The 16,582-nt window shown below is 42.6% G+C and overlaps 1 protein-coding gene across 2 annotated transcripts; it reads right to left on the bottom strand.

Annotated features, from left to right (window-relative positions):
- Positions 1–74: 74 nt before the first annotated feature.
- Positions 75–13,145, bottom strand: LOC110510011 (cdc42 effector protein 2). 2 transcript variants are annotated; one of them, XM_021591271.3, is made up of 2 exons: positions 12,384–13,145; positions 75–4,340 (listed from the first exon to the last, which is right to left on the bottom strand). In XM_021591271.3, the coding sequence occupies exon 2, from the start codon at positions 3,995–3,997 to the stop codon at positions 3,236–3,238; it is 762 nt and encodes a 253-aa protein (XP_021446946.1). In that variant the 5' UTR covers positions 3,998–4,340; positions 12,384–13,145; the 3' UTR covers positions 75–3,235. The 2 variants fall into 2 exon arrangements, with proteins under 2 accessions (XP_021446946.1, XP_036823855.1); XM_036967960.2 differs by lacking the exon at positions 12,384–13,145 and adding an exon at positions 9,657–10,223.
- Positions 13,146–16,582: the final 3,437 nt, after the last annotated feature.

Genomic DNA, 16,582 nt, shown 5'->3' with positions numbered 1-16,582 from the left:
AAGCAACACTGAATCATACATGAGAGTACCAGGTGTTCCGGACAGTTGTGTAGAAATGAATTGTAAATAATGTATTTTTGGAGTCACTTTATTGTAAATAATATAGAATGTTTCTGAGCATTTGTACATTAATTTGGAAGCTACCATGATTATGGATAATCATGAATGAATCGTGAATAATGATGAGTGAGAAAGTTACAGAGTAGAGTTGTACTTTTGACTACTTTAATACACTAAGTGAATTTGTCCAAATACTTATGATACCTTCAAAATGGGGGGACTACATACAAAGTTCTTTCATTTCTAAACGGTAAAACATACTGTATATATATGAAAATACCCTAAATAAAAAGGTGACATTTTGTTCCATCGCCTCATATAAAACATTTGATCTCAAATCCAAAATGGTGGAGTATAGAACCAAATTAAAAGTTTTAGCTTCACTGTCCAAATAAATATGTAGGGAAGTGGAGCCTCATATCTGGCGATTCAGGTATTGGCAGAAGCCAGTGCAACTATGATAAACGGAGTGATGACGACAAAGGGTTTTGGCTCTGTATGCTGCAACCACTTTCTAAAACAGCCAACACTTACTTGGAGGTCTAGACTAGTAGCTAGATACAATAGGAAACATGCCAAAATAACTTGAGTTCAGTTGTTGTAGGAGGCATACCATGCATATCACAACATAAAGAGTAACACCAAAATATGTTACCATAGTCATTAGGTGCAGCATACAACTGAGTAGATTATAGAAATCTGGATTTATTGCAGTTGCAGGAGCCAGTGAAGGTTAGTAGTGTTGATGTCAGTCTGTCAACAGGTGCTGTCCCAAACGCTGCAGGAGAGCCTGACACAATGTTCTGCACCGTACAGCTCCCCTGTCACTGAGTGGCTGGCTGCAGATCTGTCAGCAGAGCTCCAGAGGAAACAGACACAGGCTTACGTAACACCATTCTGGCCTGGCCATGGTCAGCAGGACAGACTGCACTGCAGGCTCTGGCTCCAGCTCCAGACAGACTGCACTGCAGCACATCTTACCATATCCTTTCTCTCTCTCTCTCTCGCAGAGTCCAAACAGACTGCACTGCAGCACCTCTAATCACATCCTCTCTCTCTCTCTCTCTCTGCAACATATGTCTATTAATATAGTCCTCTTCTCAACATGTCAGCTATGGAGCCCAAGTTATTTTCCATCTAATTTAGTAATCACTTGAGCATGCACAGGGTGCACAGGAGGCTGCTGAGGGGAGGATGACTCATAATAATGTCTGGAATTGAGTGAATGGAATGGTATCAAACACGTGGAAACCATTTATTTGATGTGTTCGATACCAATCCATTTATTCCGTTCCAGCCATTACTATGATTTTCTCCTGAGTGGCGCAGCGGTCTAAGGCACTGCATCTCAGTTTTAGAGGTGTCACTACAGACTCTGGTTTGATCCCGGGCTGTATCACAACATGCCGTGATCGGGAGTCCCATAGGACGGCGCACAATTAGCCCAATGTCGTCCGGGTTAAGGGAGGGTTTGAGCAGTCATTAGTTCATTTTTTTTAAATGAGCCCATTCCCTTCAATTAAGGTGCTACTGGACGCCTGTGACAGGGTGGGTATGTATGGAGTGAGAACATTATATTTTGATAGATTTGATCTGATGAGTTGATATCCAAAAGTAAACAGAATTATAGAGCAGTTTAAAAGCTGTAATTAACGTAGATATATGCAGTTACAATGCCAACAGGGTTATAGTGCTTTAGTAAGTGTGTGAAAGTATCAAGACATTTGATCTAATATGAGATTAATCAAATATAATACTATAACGATATTGTTTAGCGTTATGCATTAATGTAATGTATGTTAGCCTACAGGAGGACATGTAATGTATAGAACCCCTGTTGGGTACATTATAAATGGGTTAACGGGTATCCAGCGTTTTTTGCCATTCTTAAGGTAGACCTGCACATCATTGGTCCACCGTTATCAAAGAACCAACGTATGTTCTAAATGATCTATCATTTCACTTTTGAAATCATTTGTACAATGTTGAAGTGAATCAGTGCACCTTTGGGTGCAAATAATAAAGCATTTCTTATTGGGTTTGTGAAGAATCATTAACCTGTTATCATTATCCAGTTGATTGCTACATTGTTGTTGATGTAATACTGAAATAGAAAAATATATACCCCATGCAGCAATTGGTGTTCCAGCAACTCTACGCTGTATTGTACTGCAAACACTGAAGTATCTTGTCACTAGAATTCAAGATAACATTGGTAATAGTCTGATTGTGAACTTTTCTGTGTTGGTACAGAGATAGTTGGAGCAACACAAGGACTTGGATGGCTACAGCGGTGAGAATCTCTTTATGAGCAGTCTCAGGTTGTGAATCAAAACGTGTCCAACATCTCAATGACCAGAGCCTGAGAGCCAGTAAAAACAGAGCGCTTTGCTCTGTAGATCTGCTGAAAGGACGACAGATATGGAACTGCACTCTCCAACACTCAGTGTCTCTCCTGATACAAAGTTATAACTTTCACAATCTTGCAGTAAAAATGAACAAAAAGCTGAAGACAGAGACTCAGGGAGGTGACCTCCTCTCCCACTCTGGCTCTCTGTCCTTGCAGAGATGACATCATCCCTGTTGTACAGTTCATCTTTCCGTAAGTGTGTGTCTTTGAGAACAATATCCCCAATCAAGTAGAGTCTGAATAGAATGTCTGTTCCAGAATAGCTTCATAAGCTGGAGAAATCTGTATGACACGCGCAGCAAACTGTGATCTTCGGAGTACGTAGAGTAGTCTACAGCTCAGGTGCAGTAAAAAAATGATCTAACACTGACCTTCAAGTTTACCATACCCTTCCCACTGACATATTAGCCCAAACAGATATGCTGACCTCAGTTCCTGACCAGCAGTGTATTCTTTCCCCAATCTCTTCATGTACTCTTTGGAGGAAGGGCAAAGGAGATTTAACAGTCAGCTTTTGGCTCATGTCACCTCATTAGACAACACTTCCTACATTAAGTAATTCAAATATGGAAAAGTGTAGAAAGATATTCAATATCAATTAAAACACTAACAGAAACTGATGTTAAGTTCCAGAAAAAAAGCACTTAATATGAGCAAACTACTGTACAAACCCAGCCTTGTGATCAAGCAAGGCCTGGTTGAGGTCAGAACCTCCTGTGTTACACTACGAGGGACAGAGGACCGAGGGAGGAGGACTTCCCATGGTCAGGTGTAGAGCTCTTGCCGTCCTCCCTGCAGACAGGTTCCGTTGAGGCCATTGAGGCGCTGGCGGTCCATGATCTGCAGCACGTCATCCAGGATGGAGGGGCCCAGGTCCAGGTGCAGGGAGAGCAGGGAGCCTGCATTGGACAAGTAGGGACGCTCCTGAACCCGGTCATCCAGATAGGGGTCCTGGATACACACATCGTTGTCTGATGAAAACCTGGGAGAGGGTGGGCAGAACTGGGAAGTCCTGCTGGGAGTCTGGGCCAAGGGGGAGTCCAGACCTGGGTGATGGGTCATCAGGATCTTGTCATCCAGGTGCAGTCGAGGAGGTTTGGGTGGGGGGGCTGCGTTCTGAGGCGGGTGGGAGACAGTGGGGGGTGCAGAGGTGACGGGCAGGGTGATGGCCTGCAACCCTCCAATGACGGGCAGAGAGAGGGCGTTCTTCAGAAGGGGGGAGCTCTCTGAGGAGGCTGTGTGTCCGCTGATGCTGGCAGTATGGCTGAACTGGAAGGGCTCTGCGTACATGGAAGAGCGCTGGGATAGGCAGTCGCCCTGCTGCCCAGGGAGCAGGTGGAACTTCCCCTCCAGGAAGGACAGGTCCCCAAATAGGTTGTCCTCCCCCCCGCCGCTGCCGATGTGGATGGTGTGGCGGAAGTCCCCAAGCGGAGGACTGATCATGTCCGAGGAGAGGATGTCCCGCAGCTTTTCTTTCTTACCCTTCCTGCTCCGCCGCTTCAGGTATATGGGCGCCTTGGTGGACATGTCTGGAGCCCTCCCTGGGCAGCAGAGACTCAACTCCTGCAACAACGTGAGGGGTGGGGGGGGGAGGGGTGGGAGGCTGGGCAGAGCTTCTCTCTGAATCAGACACAGGAAGAAGGAGAGGGAACCAGGCTGGCTGAGCTGAGCTATTAACAGTCAGGCCTGGTGCTCAGGGAGGACTGCTACTTCTGCAGCCAACTTTACTGATGAATAGTCCCAAATAGTCCACATCACTCTCTTGTTACAGCGCTTCACAGTGAGTAAGAAGTGAGGATGGCACGACGACTGTTGGAGAGGTTTTTTAGTGAGGTCCGCTCACTGTGTCCACGATGTCAATCACCTCCCACTGCGGAAACAAGCAGAAGAAAGCCATTAGTTTTATATTCTATCATAGAACCGTTGCTCTAAAATGCATGCTATATAAACATCGAAGAACAATACTCTCATGATATTACATGACGTCTGATGTTCAGAAACTTAATTTGTAAGGAAAATAAACACTCAAGTGTAAAAAAACAACCGTGACACATAAAAACCCAGAGACCCCTTAGGTCTAGTTTGATAGAGTTGAGCTGAAAGAAAGTAATTCAATAAATATTTCCATCGTATCATATCAACAACAGGACATAAAATAATCACTCAGTCTATTGTTGTTGGCAATGCAGCATGGGAAATGTTTCTTATATGGTGAATGCCAGAATGAATGAATCAGGATGCACTGTTGAGGAGTGATAGGGCGATATGTGAGTGTGAAGGTGTGAATAAGAGAGGACACTTTCAGTAGCATGCCTTGTGGACGAGAGAGAGGTTAGCCTGGTTTAAACCTATTTAGGGAGCTTTAGTGAGGCAGGTGTGTGTGTCAGGCTGGCAGACAGTAGTTCTGAAGGAGGCAGATTAAAGTGCTACTGCTCAGTGAGGGCCTTGGCCAAGCAGAGCAGGAAAACCTGGGTATGAGAGAGAGGGCATGACTTGACATTAACTCTTGCTTCTTAGGTTACAGCTATGAGATAGGGATAGCTTTACAGTAGCACCACTGAGTGCACAGGAGGAGCTTGAGCCTCAGGCACTCACAGAATATTTACTTTAATGTTCGCTGTCAGCTACTGTGCCCATAGATCACTCTGCAACAAAAACAAAACAATGTCTCCCCTCTACCAGCATACGAAACACAATACCTGACCTCAACGTGCATGTCAAGTAAACAATGGTACTACTGAATAAAAAGGTACCAGAAGAGACAATATGATGTCACATAATGTCAGGGCAGTTGAGCGAGAGGAACTGGTCGAACCAACTTGATCGAAGCTCTGCTGAACCAGAACAGAGCGCATTCTGGTTGGTGACAGATAGTTAACTGTGTGTATGTGCTAACAGAGAGAAAGAGAGTGAGTTTATTTTCCCTTTGTACTTCAACTATTTGCACATTGTTAAAACACAGTACATACAGTGGAAGTTGGAAGTTTACATACACTTAGGTTGGAGTCATTAAAACTCGTTTTTCAACCTCTCCACAAATGTCTTGTTAACAAACTATAGTTTTGGCAAGTCGGTTAGAACATCTACTTTGTGCATGACACAAGTAATTTGTCCAACAATTGTTTACAGACAGATTATTTAACTTATAATTCACTGTATCACAATTCTAGTGGGTCAGAAGTTTACATACACTAAGTTGATTTGAGTCAATTGGAGGTGTACCCGGCAATGTATTTCAAGGTCTACCTTCAAACTCAGTGCTTCTTTGCTTGACATCATGGGAAAATCAAAAGAAATCAGCCAAGACCTCAATTTTTTTTATAGACCTCCACAAGTCTGGTTCATCCTTGGGAGCAATTTCCAAACGCCTGATGGTACCACGTTCATCTGTACAAACAATAGTACACAAGTATAAACACCATGGGACCACGCAGCCTTCGTACCGCTCAGGAAGGAGACGCTTTCTGTCTCCTAGAGATGAATGTACAATGGTGCGAAAAGTGCAAATCAATCCCAGAACAACAGCAAAGGACCTTGTGAAGATGCTGGAGGAAACAGGTACAAAAGTATCTATATCCACAGTAAAACGAGTCCTATATCGACATAATCTGAAAGGCAGCTCAGTAAGGAAGAAGCCACTGCTCCAAAACTGCCATAAAAAAAGCCAGACTACAGTTTGCAACTGCACATGGGGACAAAGATTGTGACCATTGTTATGTTTGGAGGAAAAAGGGGGAGGCTTGCAAGCCGAAGAACACCATCCCAACCGTGAAGCACGGGGGTGGCAGCATCATGTTGTGGGGGTGCTTTGCTGCAGAAGGGACTGGTGTACTTCACAAAATAGATGGCATCATGAGGAAGGACAATTATGTGGATACATTGAAACAACATCTCAAGATATCACTTAGGAAGTTAAAGCTTGGTCACAAATGGGTCTTCCAGATGGACAATGACCCCAAGCATACTTCCAAGGTTGTGGCAAAATGGCTTAAGGACAACAAAGTCAAGGTATTGGAGTGGCCATCATAAAGCCCTAACCTCAATCCTATAGAAAATGTGTGGGCAGAACTGAAAAAGCGTGTGCGAGCAAGGAGGCCTACAAACCTGACTCAGTTACACCAGCTCTGTCAGGAGGAAGGGGCCAAAATTCACCAAACTTATTGTGGGAAGCTTGTGGTAGGCTACCCTAAACATTTGACCCAAGTTAAACAATTTAAAGGCAATGCTACCAAATACTAATTGAGTGTATGTAAACTTCTGACCCACTGGGAATGTGATGAAAGAAATAAAAGCGGAAATAAATCTCTCGCTACTATTATTCTGACATTAAAATAAAGTAGTGATCCTAACTGATCTAAAACAGGGCATTTTTACTGGGATTAAATGTCAGGAATTGTGAATAACTGAGTTTAAATGTATTTGGCTAAGGTGTATGTAAACTTCCGACTTCAACTGTAGCTAATAATATAACATTTAAAATTCCTTTATTACTTTGTGATAGACAGAGGGTAGCAGTGCCAACTGAATCACTGGTCTGTGGAGATAATGACAGACAGAGAGAGAGACGTGCTTCATCTCTAGCTGCATTCTGTTTGGCCACAGTGAAGGAGTCTCTCTCAGACATGCCATTGTGGACCCAGACTGTGTATGTGAATACTTTGCAATGGTCTAAAGCACACAATCAATCTGTTTCATTCAAACGAGCAGGGTAGAAGACGCATCAGGATGATTAGAATTTAATAATGCAGTAGGATACTTCACTGAAAAGGTTTGGACAAAACAACATTGTAATGAGATTCTACCCTTGTCGCAGATCCCTTGTCTTGTTCGTATGGAAAAGCTATACATCTGCTGACCAGACTAATGAAATTCCTTTGCCTCCATAAAATGTATTTGTCAGGAGTTAATGATCACTCTAATCAAATAGTATTCAATCCTGGTAACAATGGGTTCGAAAAGACTTATTATACACATACTGTGTAGAAATATCATGTATGTTATAAAACACACTCTTTCCCTTTCACATAGGCCTACTCACTCAAACATAGTATATGCATGCACACTCTCAGAGTGAGCGCTTCTCTTGCACCTACTGTAGTAAGCAGTTTCCAAGGCCTGTCAGGCACATTTGAAAGAATGCTTCAGTGCTTTGTCAACATAAAGCAGCCAAGATCTTGGCAGACAAGTGGGATTAAAGACTGGTCGTGGTCACATGATATTAATTACGCTTTTTTTTTTTTGCACCGGTTCCGAAACAAAGACAGACGACTACTCAAGTGCAACCGTCTCGGAGGACAAGGTGACCACCAGGGTTGACATTATAAACCCCAACCGCAGATACAGCCACTGGCACAGCCCAGCCAAGAGCCATAGCTGAGGGACGTCTTACCTGAGCTGTTACTTCAGACACATTGGCCATCTGAGTTGTGTGTGACACCACTGCTCCCCTTATCCAAGGTGATGAAGGAACCAATGTTGTGGAGACAGTCATTCTCCGAAAAGCAACCAGGGCTTGACCATAGAGGTGCCACATCAAAGAACCACAGCAAGGAGCCACAGCAAAGAGCCACAAGCAAGGAGCCACAGCAAAGAACCACAGCAAGGAGCCACAGCAAAGAGCCACAAGCAAGGAGCCACAGCAAAGAGCCACAAGCAAGGAGCCACAGCAAGGAGCCACAGTGGAATAAATACAATGCAGACAAACACGTGGTTTCCATTCCAGACATTACAATGAGTGCATCCTCCTATAACTCCTCCTCACCAGCCGCCACATAGCTCTTTGTTTCACGACAATTTATCATGCATGGTATTTTCCTAATTTTCGTAATTCAGTTTTCACAAAAAGTGGGGAAAACACAGGCAGAATAAGATTGAACTGAGAACCTCATTGAAGCACTTTCAACACAATTTCAAGGAGATAAAAAAAAATATATATACACTGGAAAAATAAACATAGGATTCTGAAGGGTCTGTTTTGACATGCCCTTTTTATATTTTCCAAAAATGTACAGCTTCTTGTGTGTCAACCTTTCCAACAAGCAAGACAAGAGCTGAATCCATGAAGTGACCAGGCTTTGTAAGCCAGTTCTTAACTGCCACAGCTGAGATAGAACAATGCTTGGTGAAGCCCTTAAAAAGCTTGTTCATTTGTTAGATATTGTATGGGACATACTGTCACAACATGTTTGTCCCAGGCTGTCATTGACAGAACTCACACAAAGAGAACTCTCAGAGGTCTAAGGCGGACATTGTTCACCCAGAACATACCGTTGACTGCAACCGAGTGCTTTTTTGAACAATGCTCACAGTGTCACCATTCAAATGACTCTGTCAGAGGAGGCAACAGACAACAGGCCTCAACGGCTGAAGGGATGATCATGTCATTCAGAGTTTGAAAGAATTTCACTGCTGCAGGGCTGGAGAATTATGGTCTGCTTGAAAGAAGTCAGGTGGTAGAAAAAGACATCTCTCACAAGCCACTCCTGAAAGTGATTAGTAGATCTGGAGCTGAACGTTTTTTGGATGGTATTTTAGATTCCTTTCTCATGATACAAACAGAACCAGACAGACAATTCTTTCAAAAATCCTTACCTATTAAGGATCATTTGGGAATGCTCATCTAGGGTAGGAAAGGGTTGTGAATGTGTGATGTTTGGTCAACAATAATAGAACAGTATAATTTGCATAAACATATCAACTAATGAATTTGAGGATTGTAGCACACTACCCCAAATCCACCTCTGTCCCAAGAAGAGGACCATTTTCTATCAACACATACTTCGTCAACAAATACAGGACAAATGAAGAGTAAATTCAGATGAGCAGAAGGGAACAGGTCATTCTCAATGATGATGAATGATTTGATATATTGTTAGATATGTTCCCTAGTATCTAGAACATCATTTAATAGAGGTGTGCTGCAGTTTAACACAACACGCCCTAAAAGGTTGACTAATGGGCTAACAGAAATATGGAATCCTCAAAATAAGACATGACTCCAATTTGGTCACATTTGTCTGTAAAACTCTCCTGACGTTTGATGAGGCAGATAATGTCGGAGGACGATTTTCCGCGGTACCTCTCCTATTTCTACGATTCCTAGGTTATATTTAATGTCTTCTCGTTACACGCATCTTAGTTGCCGTGCGCAGCATTCAAGAAGGTAGAATAGAATAGATCTGCTTACCTCACCGATGCCAGATATGACAGTCCTGACTTTTAACAATAAGACCGGCCTCCTCTGCTCCCTGCATAGAGCAGGGGTCGGATATTTGAGTGTGCGTAAATAATGTCAGAAGTCCCTGTGCTTGGCGAGCGTAGGTGCCTGCACCGGACAAATAACCGCTTCTTCATTTGATGCCATGGTCCATAGGCTGCTAAAGCGATGATGTGCTCATATCGTAGAATCAGAGATGCGCTATACCTCTTATCGCTAATTATCGCTTTCTCACTTTGCTTAGAGTGCGCGCTTACATAATGGTGAATAGCTGGAAACTCTGTCACTGGATTTCGCGCAGAACACTTTGATGGCCTATTCCTCAGGGTCCCACAGTGCGCATATCACCTTTGTGCGCATATCACAAACTCCCGATGGTAAAAAAAATAAACGACAGTTCTCCTCAGTGAACATTCCATGAAAGAGCTGTAATCCAGGGCGGGCTTCTCCTTCTCGGTTGGACTATATGTCTTCCTCGTTCCTACAAATTCCGACACATCATGCGCTTCCGTCGCTGTTCAGATGTGCGCGCACACTGACTCACAGTTACACCCCTTGTTTGTCAGTGGAATCACACACCTCTTTTTGACACAGGAGAGTTGGCTTTGGAGAGCTATTCATTAACACATATTTGTTTATTTGGAATCCCCAATCAATCATTTGGAACAATTGAAATAGTGCAATCATAATCTCACATGAAATGTTTATTTTTGACTTTTTAATGTGCCTATTATAGAAGATAAGCTCGAGAGGAGTGAGTCAAACCATACGAATAAACCTGTAAGGAAGGAGAGTAAAAAGGGCTAACTAATGCTACTGTGTGCCTGGTGCCCAAATCTGTGCCAAACGTGCATAACACATTTGGCGGGAAGGAAACCGTTATAGCTGTTCCATTCTGATACCCTGAAACCAACGAAAGACTACAATGCCCCCACAACGGGCATCCGTCTATGCAGTGTCATTTTAAAATATTCTGTGGTCAGTTGCTATTTCCTTAAACATACCTTATAAATGTAATATTAAGTACCACAGGCCTATAATATTTTTCATGTATTTGATTTTGAAGCTAATTATGTTAACATAGGTATGTGTAAGAAAGCAACCTGCTTCCTCTGAATCCAATGTAAACCTATGCAACCCAAAATTTGAGCTAGTCTACAACCAGAAGAGCACATTTTACACGTGTCACTCAAGGATAGGCCTATGTGCTATCACCTACATGAGACAGTTAAACCAAACCAAATAATTGTATTTGACACATGATATGTAAACAAGGGGTGTAGAATAACAGTGAAATGCTTACTTACTGCCCTTCCCGAAAATGCAGAGAGAAAAGTAGAGCAATTATAAGACGAGGAATAAATACACAATGAGTAATGATAACCTGGCTGTACACACGATTGTCTTATGTTTGCTGATGGCCCTATACAGCTCATTGAGTGCCGTCTTAGTGCCAGCATAGACAGCTATGAAAAATATAGATGAAAACTCGTTAGAGATCGTGCACCAGTTGTTGTTAGAAAATTTATTCGGGATCTGTGTCCCTTTCACGGGACGGTTGAGCTAATTTAGGCTAATGCGATTAGCATGAGATTGTAAGTAACAAGAAAGCTTAAATTCAAGAAATCTTAAATTCTTGTTAATCTAACTGCACTGTCCAATTTACAGTAGCTATTACAGTGAAATAATTCCATGCTATTGTTTGAGAAGAGTGCACAATTTTGAACATGAAAAGTTATTAATAACCAAATCAGGCACATTTGGGCTGTCTTGATACGACATTTTGAACATATATGCAATGGTTCATTGGATCAGTCAAAAATCTTCCACATACATTGATGCCATCTAGTGGCCAAAATCTAAATTGCATCTGGGCTGGAATAATACATTATGGCCTTTCTCTTGCATTTCAAAGATGATGATCTTTGTATTATCTTTTACCAGATCTTTTGTGTTATATTCTACTACATTCCTTTCACATTTCCATAAACTTCAAAGTGTTTCCTTTCAAATTGTACCAAGAATATGCATATCCTTGCTACAGGCAGTTAGATTTGGGTGTCATTTTAGGCAATAAAAAAAAAGGGGCTAATCCTTAAGAGTTTTTAACAAAGAGACACACCCCTCCCCCCTCATCTTACTCAAGGCTGCTGACCGGTCTTGACAATACATTGAAAAACCCAGCGAGATGTATATGATCAATGTCCTTGTTCAGCTACGACTCTGTGAAACAGAATATTACAGTTCTTCAGGTCCCGTTGATAGGATAGTTTAGAACGAGCTCAAAACATTAGCCATGATTTAGTGATTTCCACTATGTGCTCTTTTAGCAACGACAGCAAACACGTGGTGAACATGAGGTATAGTACAATGACGGCAGCATTTAAAAAATGCAACAACCCTCCTCTGATAGCTATTTGGGCACGGATTCAACAAACATGTCATAACGTCTGTTTTTAATGACACCTGAACTTCAACCAAAGCATGTGCAGGCCATTTTTTAAGGATTTCATAACCTGTAAAAACAAAGCTGTTCATACAATCTGAGTATGGGTTGAAGCAGATTTTGAGTAGAGGCCTACTAACAAGGCTGTAGAGGGAACAGTTCTGGTCCGGATAAGGGCAGACTAACTATTGTATTTTCCCCTTCCTCCTTTCCATACAGCCCAGATGTTGGGGAATGTTTGTTTCACCAACCTGTGTTCATGCGGTAGACTGAGCTGTAGTCCTTTCAGGATCTGTTCTTTTAGTTCCTTTCCCACCAGGTCCTTGGATTGGTAAACCGAAAAAAAGACATGTGTACGTTCAGCTCTCCTGTGTTCAGACTGTGTTCATCTCCCCTCCCAGTGCTTGCCTTGCTGTCATGCATAATGCATAAGAGCTTAAGCAAGAAAAAAAAGTACTTTCAATTGTTGGGAAAGGGCTCGTAAGTAAGCGTTTCACGATAAAGTCTACATCTGTTGTATTCAGCGCATGTGACAAACACAATTTGATTTGAAAGTCATGCAAACACAAGTCTACACATTTTTGCTAACTAGAGAAAGTATGAGTGATTATGAAACCATTTCAATCAAAACAGTTAACTAGGTTTCTGGAAAATCAGAACACATTTTATAAATCCATTTACACTCAAGAAAACAATTTTTTATAAAAAAAGCTAATTGCGTAACTCACACAAGCTTTCTCAGAGCACACAAATAACATTATGTATGATCATACTCTAAACTCGCTTACCAGTTTGATTGAATAGGATCCTGAGTGTTCAAAACCCAGTCAAAGACACATTCATATCATCATCAACCTTTCATGAAGGCATGAAAAACAAGAGTTAGGCAACTTACTGAACCATCTCCTTTTTTAACTCCATTATACAAAATGTATCCCGTTTTCTTTTCTAATCATGTCAAAGTTTTAAAAATGTTGATATTCGGTTGATCAGTGCTATGCCAAAGGTAATTTGTTTGGGAGAGCTGAATCCTTCCACAGCAGTGTGACCTCCTTGTCTTTTCTCTAGGAGCTTTAACGGTCGCTGGGTAACAGGCCATTGTTAGGTTAATAAAGTGGGGACCTAAAAGAAGGGGGGCTCAGGCACTTTTTAAAATTGCCTCAATATATTGTAGCTAGTTGCCAAGGTATCCAAGACACTTGATTAATTGAGGTTGTTATGGCCATTGACAGAAATAATGAAGATTGAAAAGTGACAGTTTAGATGAGAGTTTATATCATGCCTACAAGCTCTTAGAACACCATATAAATGCCATTGACCCTACTATTCGCATCAGAATTATGAAGCAGAGAATGAAGAGTCTTCATTTGCTTACTCAAAATAGAAATCATCCAATGTATGACCACCGCACGCACTTAAATCAGTCCTCCACATACTGCTACAGTTAAATAAGCTATCAACTGAGAACGCGCAAATATTATATAGACCCCTAATACTAACTATGATCAAACAAACTCAGTTCCTGCTCTTCTCAGCTCTGGCCGGGTCACTCAAGGACATTCAGAGACTTGTCCTGAAGCCACTCTTGCGTTGTATTGGCTGTGTGCTTAGGGTTGTTGTCCTGTTGAAAGGTGAACCTTCGCCCCAGTCTGATGTCCTGAGCGCTCTGGAGCAGGTTTTCATCAAGGATACCTCTGTACTTTGCTCCGTTCATATTTCCCCTCGATCCTGACAAGTCTCCCAGTCTCTGCCGCTGAAAAACATTCACACAGCATGATTCTGACACCACCAGGGATGGTGCCAGGTTTCCTCCAGAAGTGACGCTTGGAATCTTGTTTCTCAGGGTTGGAGAGTCCTTTAGGTGCATTTTGGCAAACCAAGCGGGCTGTCATGTGGCTTTTACTGAGGACTGGCTTCTGTCTGGCTACTCTACCATAAATGCCTGATTGGTGGAGTGCTGCAGAGATGGTTGTCTTTCTGGAAGGTTCCCCCATCTCCACAGAGGAACTCTGGAGCTCTGTCAGAGTGACCATCGGATTCTTGGTTACCTCCCTGACCAAAGCCCTTCTCCCCTCAGTTTGGCCGGGCGGCCAGCTCTAGGAAGTCTTGGTGGTTCCAAACCTCTTCCATTTAAGAATGATGGAGGTCACTGTGTTCTTGAGGACCTTCAATGCTGCAGGATTTTTTTTTGGTACCCTTCCCCAGCTCTGTGCCTCAACACAATCCTCTCTCTGAGTTCTACGTCATTTCCTTAGACCTCATAGCTTGTTCTTTGCTCTGACATGCACTGTCAACTGTGGGACCTTTATATAGACAGGTGTGTGGCTTTCCAAACCATGTCCAATAAATGTAATATACCACAAGTGGACTCTAATCAAGTTGTAGAAACATCTCAAGGATGACAAATGGAAACAGTGTAGATTGACGAGGAACATTTTTAATTTAATCCTTTTTAGAATAAGGCTGTAACATTACAAAATGTGGAAAAAGGAAGGGGCCTGAATACTTTCTGAATGCACTGTATGTTTGATGTGTTTGATATTGTTCCATATATTCCATTCCAGCCACTACAATGAGCCTGTCCTCCTATAGCTCCTGCCACCAGCCTCCTCTGCACATTGACCTGGTACTGTTACTCCCTGTATATAGCTCCACATTGACCTGGTACTGTTACTCCCTGTATATAGCGCCACATTGACCTGGTACTGTTACTCCCTGTATATACAGTGGGGAGAACAAGTATTTGATACACTGCCGATTTTGCAGGTTTTCCTACTTACAAAGCATGTGGAGGTCTGTCATTTTTATCATATGTGCACTTCAACTGTGAGAGATGGAATCTAAAACAAAAATCCAGAAAATCACATTGTATGATTTTTAAGTAATTAATTTGCATTTTATTGCATGATATAAGTATTTGATGACCTACCAACCAGTAAGAATTCTGGCTCTCACAGACCTGTTAGTTTTTCTTTAAGAAGCCCCCCTGTTCTCCACTCATTACCTGTATTAACTGCACCTGTTTGAACTCGTTACCAGTATAAAAGACACCTGTCAACACACTCAAACAGACTCCAACCTCTCCACAATGGCCAAGACCAGAGAGGGTGTAAGGACATCAGGGATAAAATTGCTACAGGACAATAGGCAAGCAGCTTGGTGAGAAGGCAACAACTGTTGGCGCAATTATTAGAAAATGTTCAAGATGAGTTCAAGATGACGGTCAATCACCCTCGGTCTGGGGCTCCATGCAAGATCTCACCTCGTGGGGCATCAATGATCATGAGGAAGGTGAGGGATCAGCCCAGAACTACACGGCAGGCCCTGGTCAATGACCTGAAGAGAGCTGGGACCACAGTCTCAAAGAAAACCATTAGTAACACACTACGCCGTCATGGATTAAAATTCTGCAGTGCATGCAAGGTCCCCCTGCTCAAGCCAGCGCATGTCCAGGCCCGTCTGAAGTTTGCCAATGACCATCTGGATGATCCAGAGGAGGAATGGGAGAAGGTCATGTGGTCTGATGAGACAAAAATAGAGCTTTTTGGTCTAAACTCCACTCGCCGTGTTTGGAGGAAGAAGAAGGATGAGTACAACCCCAAGAACACCATCCCAACCGTGAAGCATGGAGGTGGAAACATCATTCTTTGGGGATGCTTTTCTGCAAAGGGGACAGGACGACTGCACCGTGTTGAGGGGAGGATGGATGGGGCCATGTATCGCGAGATCTTGGCCAACAACCTCCTTCCCTCAGTAAGAGCATTGAAGATGGGTCGTGGCTGGGTCTTCCAGCATGACAACGACCCGAAACACACAGCCAGGGCAACTAAGGAGTGGCTCCGTAAGAAGCATCTCAAGGTCCTGGAGTGGCCTAGCCAGTCTCCAGACCTGAACCCAATAGAAAATCTTTGGAGGGAGCTGAAAGTCCGTATTGCCCAGCGACAGCCTCGAAACCTGAAGGATCTGGAGAAGGTCTGTATGGAGGAGTGGGCCAAAATCCCTGTTGCAGTGTGTGCAAACCTGGTCAAGAACTACAGGAAACATATCATCTCTGTAATTGCAAACAAAGGTTTCTGTACCAAATATTAAGTTCTGTTTTTCTGATGTATCAAATACTTATGTCATGCAATAAAATGCAAATTAATTACTTAAAAATCATACAATGTGATTTTCTGGATTTTTGTTTTAGATTCCGTCTCTCACAGTTGAAGTGTACCTATGATAAATTACAGACCTCTACATGCTTTGTAAGTAGGAATACCTGAAAAATAGGCAGTGTATCAAATACTTGTTCTCCCCACTGTAGCTCCATTCTTGTTTATTTTATTCCCTGTGTTACTATTGTATTTTAATTGCTTTTAAACTCTGCATTGTTGCAAAGGGCTCATTAGCAAGCGTTTCAAGATAAAGTCTACACCAGTTGTATTTGGCGCACAAATTTGACTTGATT

The sequence above is a fragment of the Oncorhynchus mykiss genome, chromosome 29, assembly GCF_057628025.1.
Source record: "Oncorhynchus mykiss isolate SJ-2025 chromosome 29, ASM5762802v1, whole genome shotgun sequence".
Lineage (NCBI taxonomy): Eukaryota > Metazoa > Chordata > Actinopteri > Salmoniformes > Salmonidae > Oncorhynchus > Oncorhynchus mykiss.
Note: the sequence above shows the minus strand (reverse complement) of the source record. Positions and strands in the feature narration are given on the sequence as shown.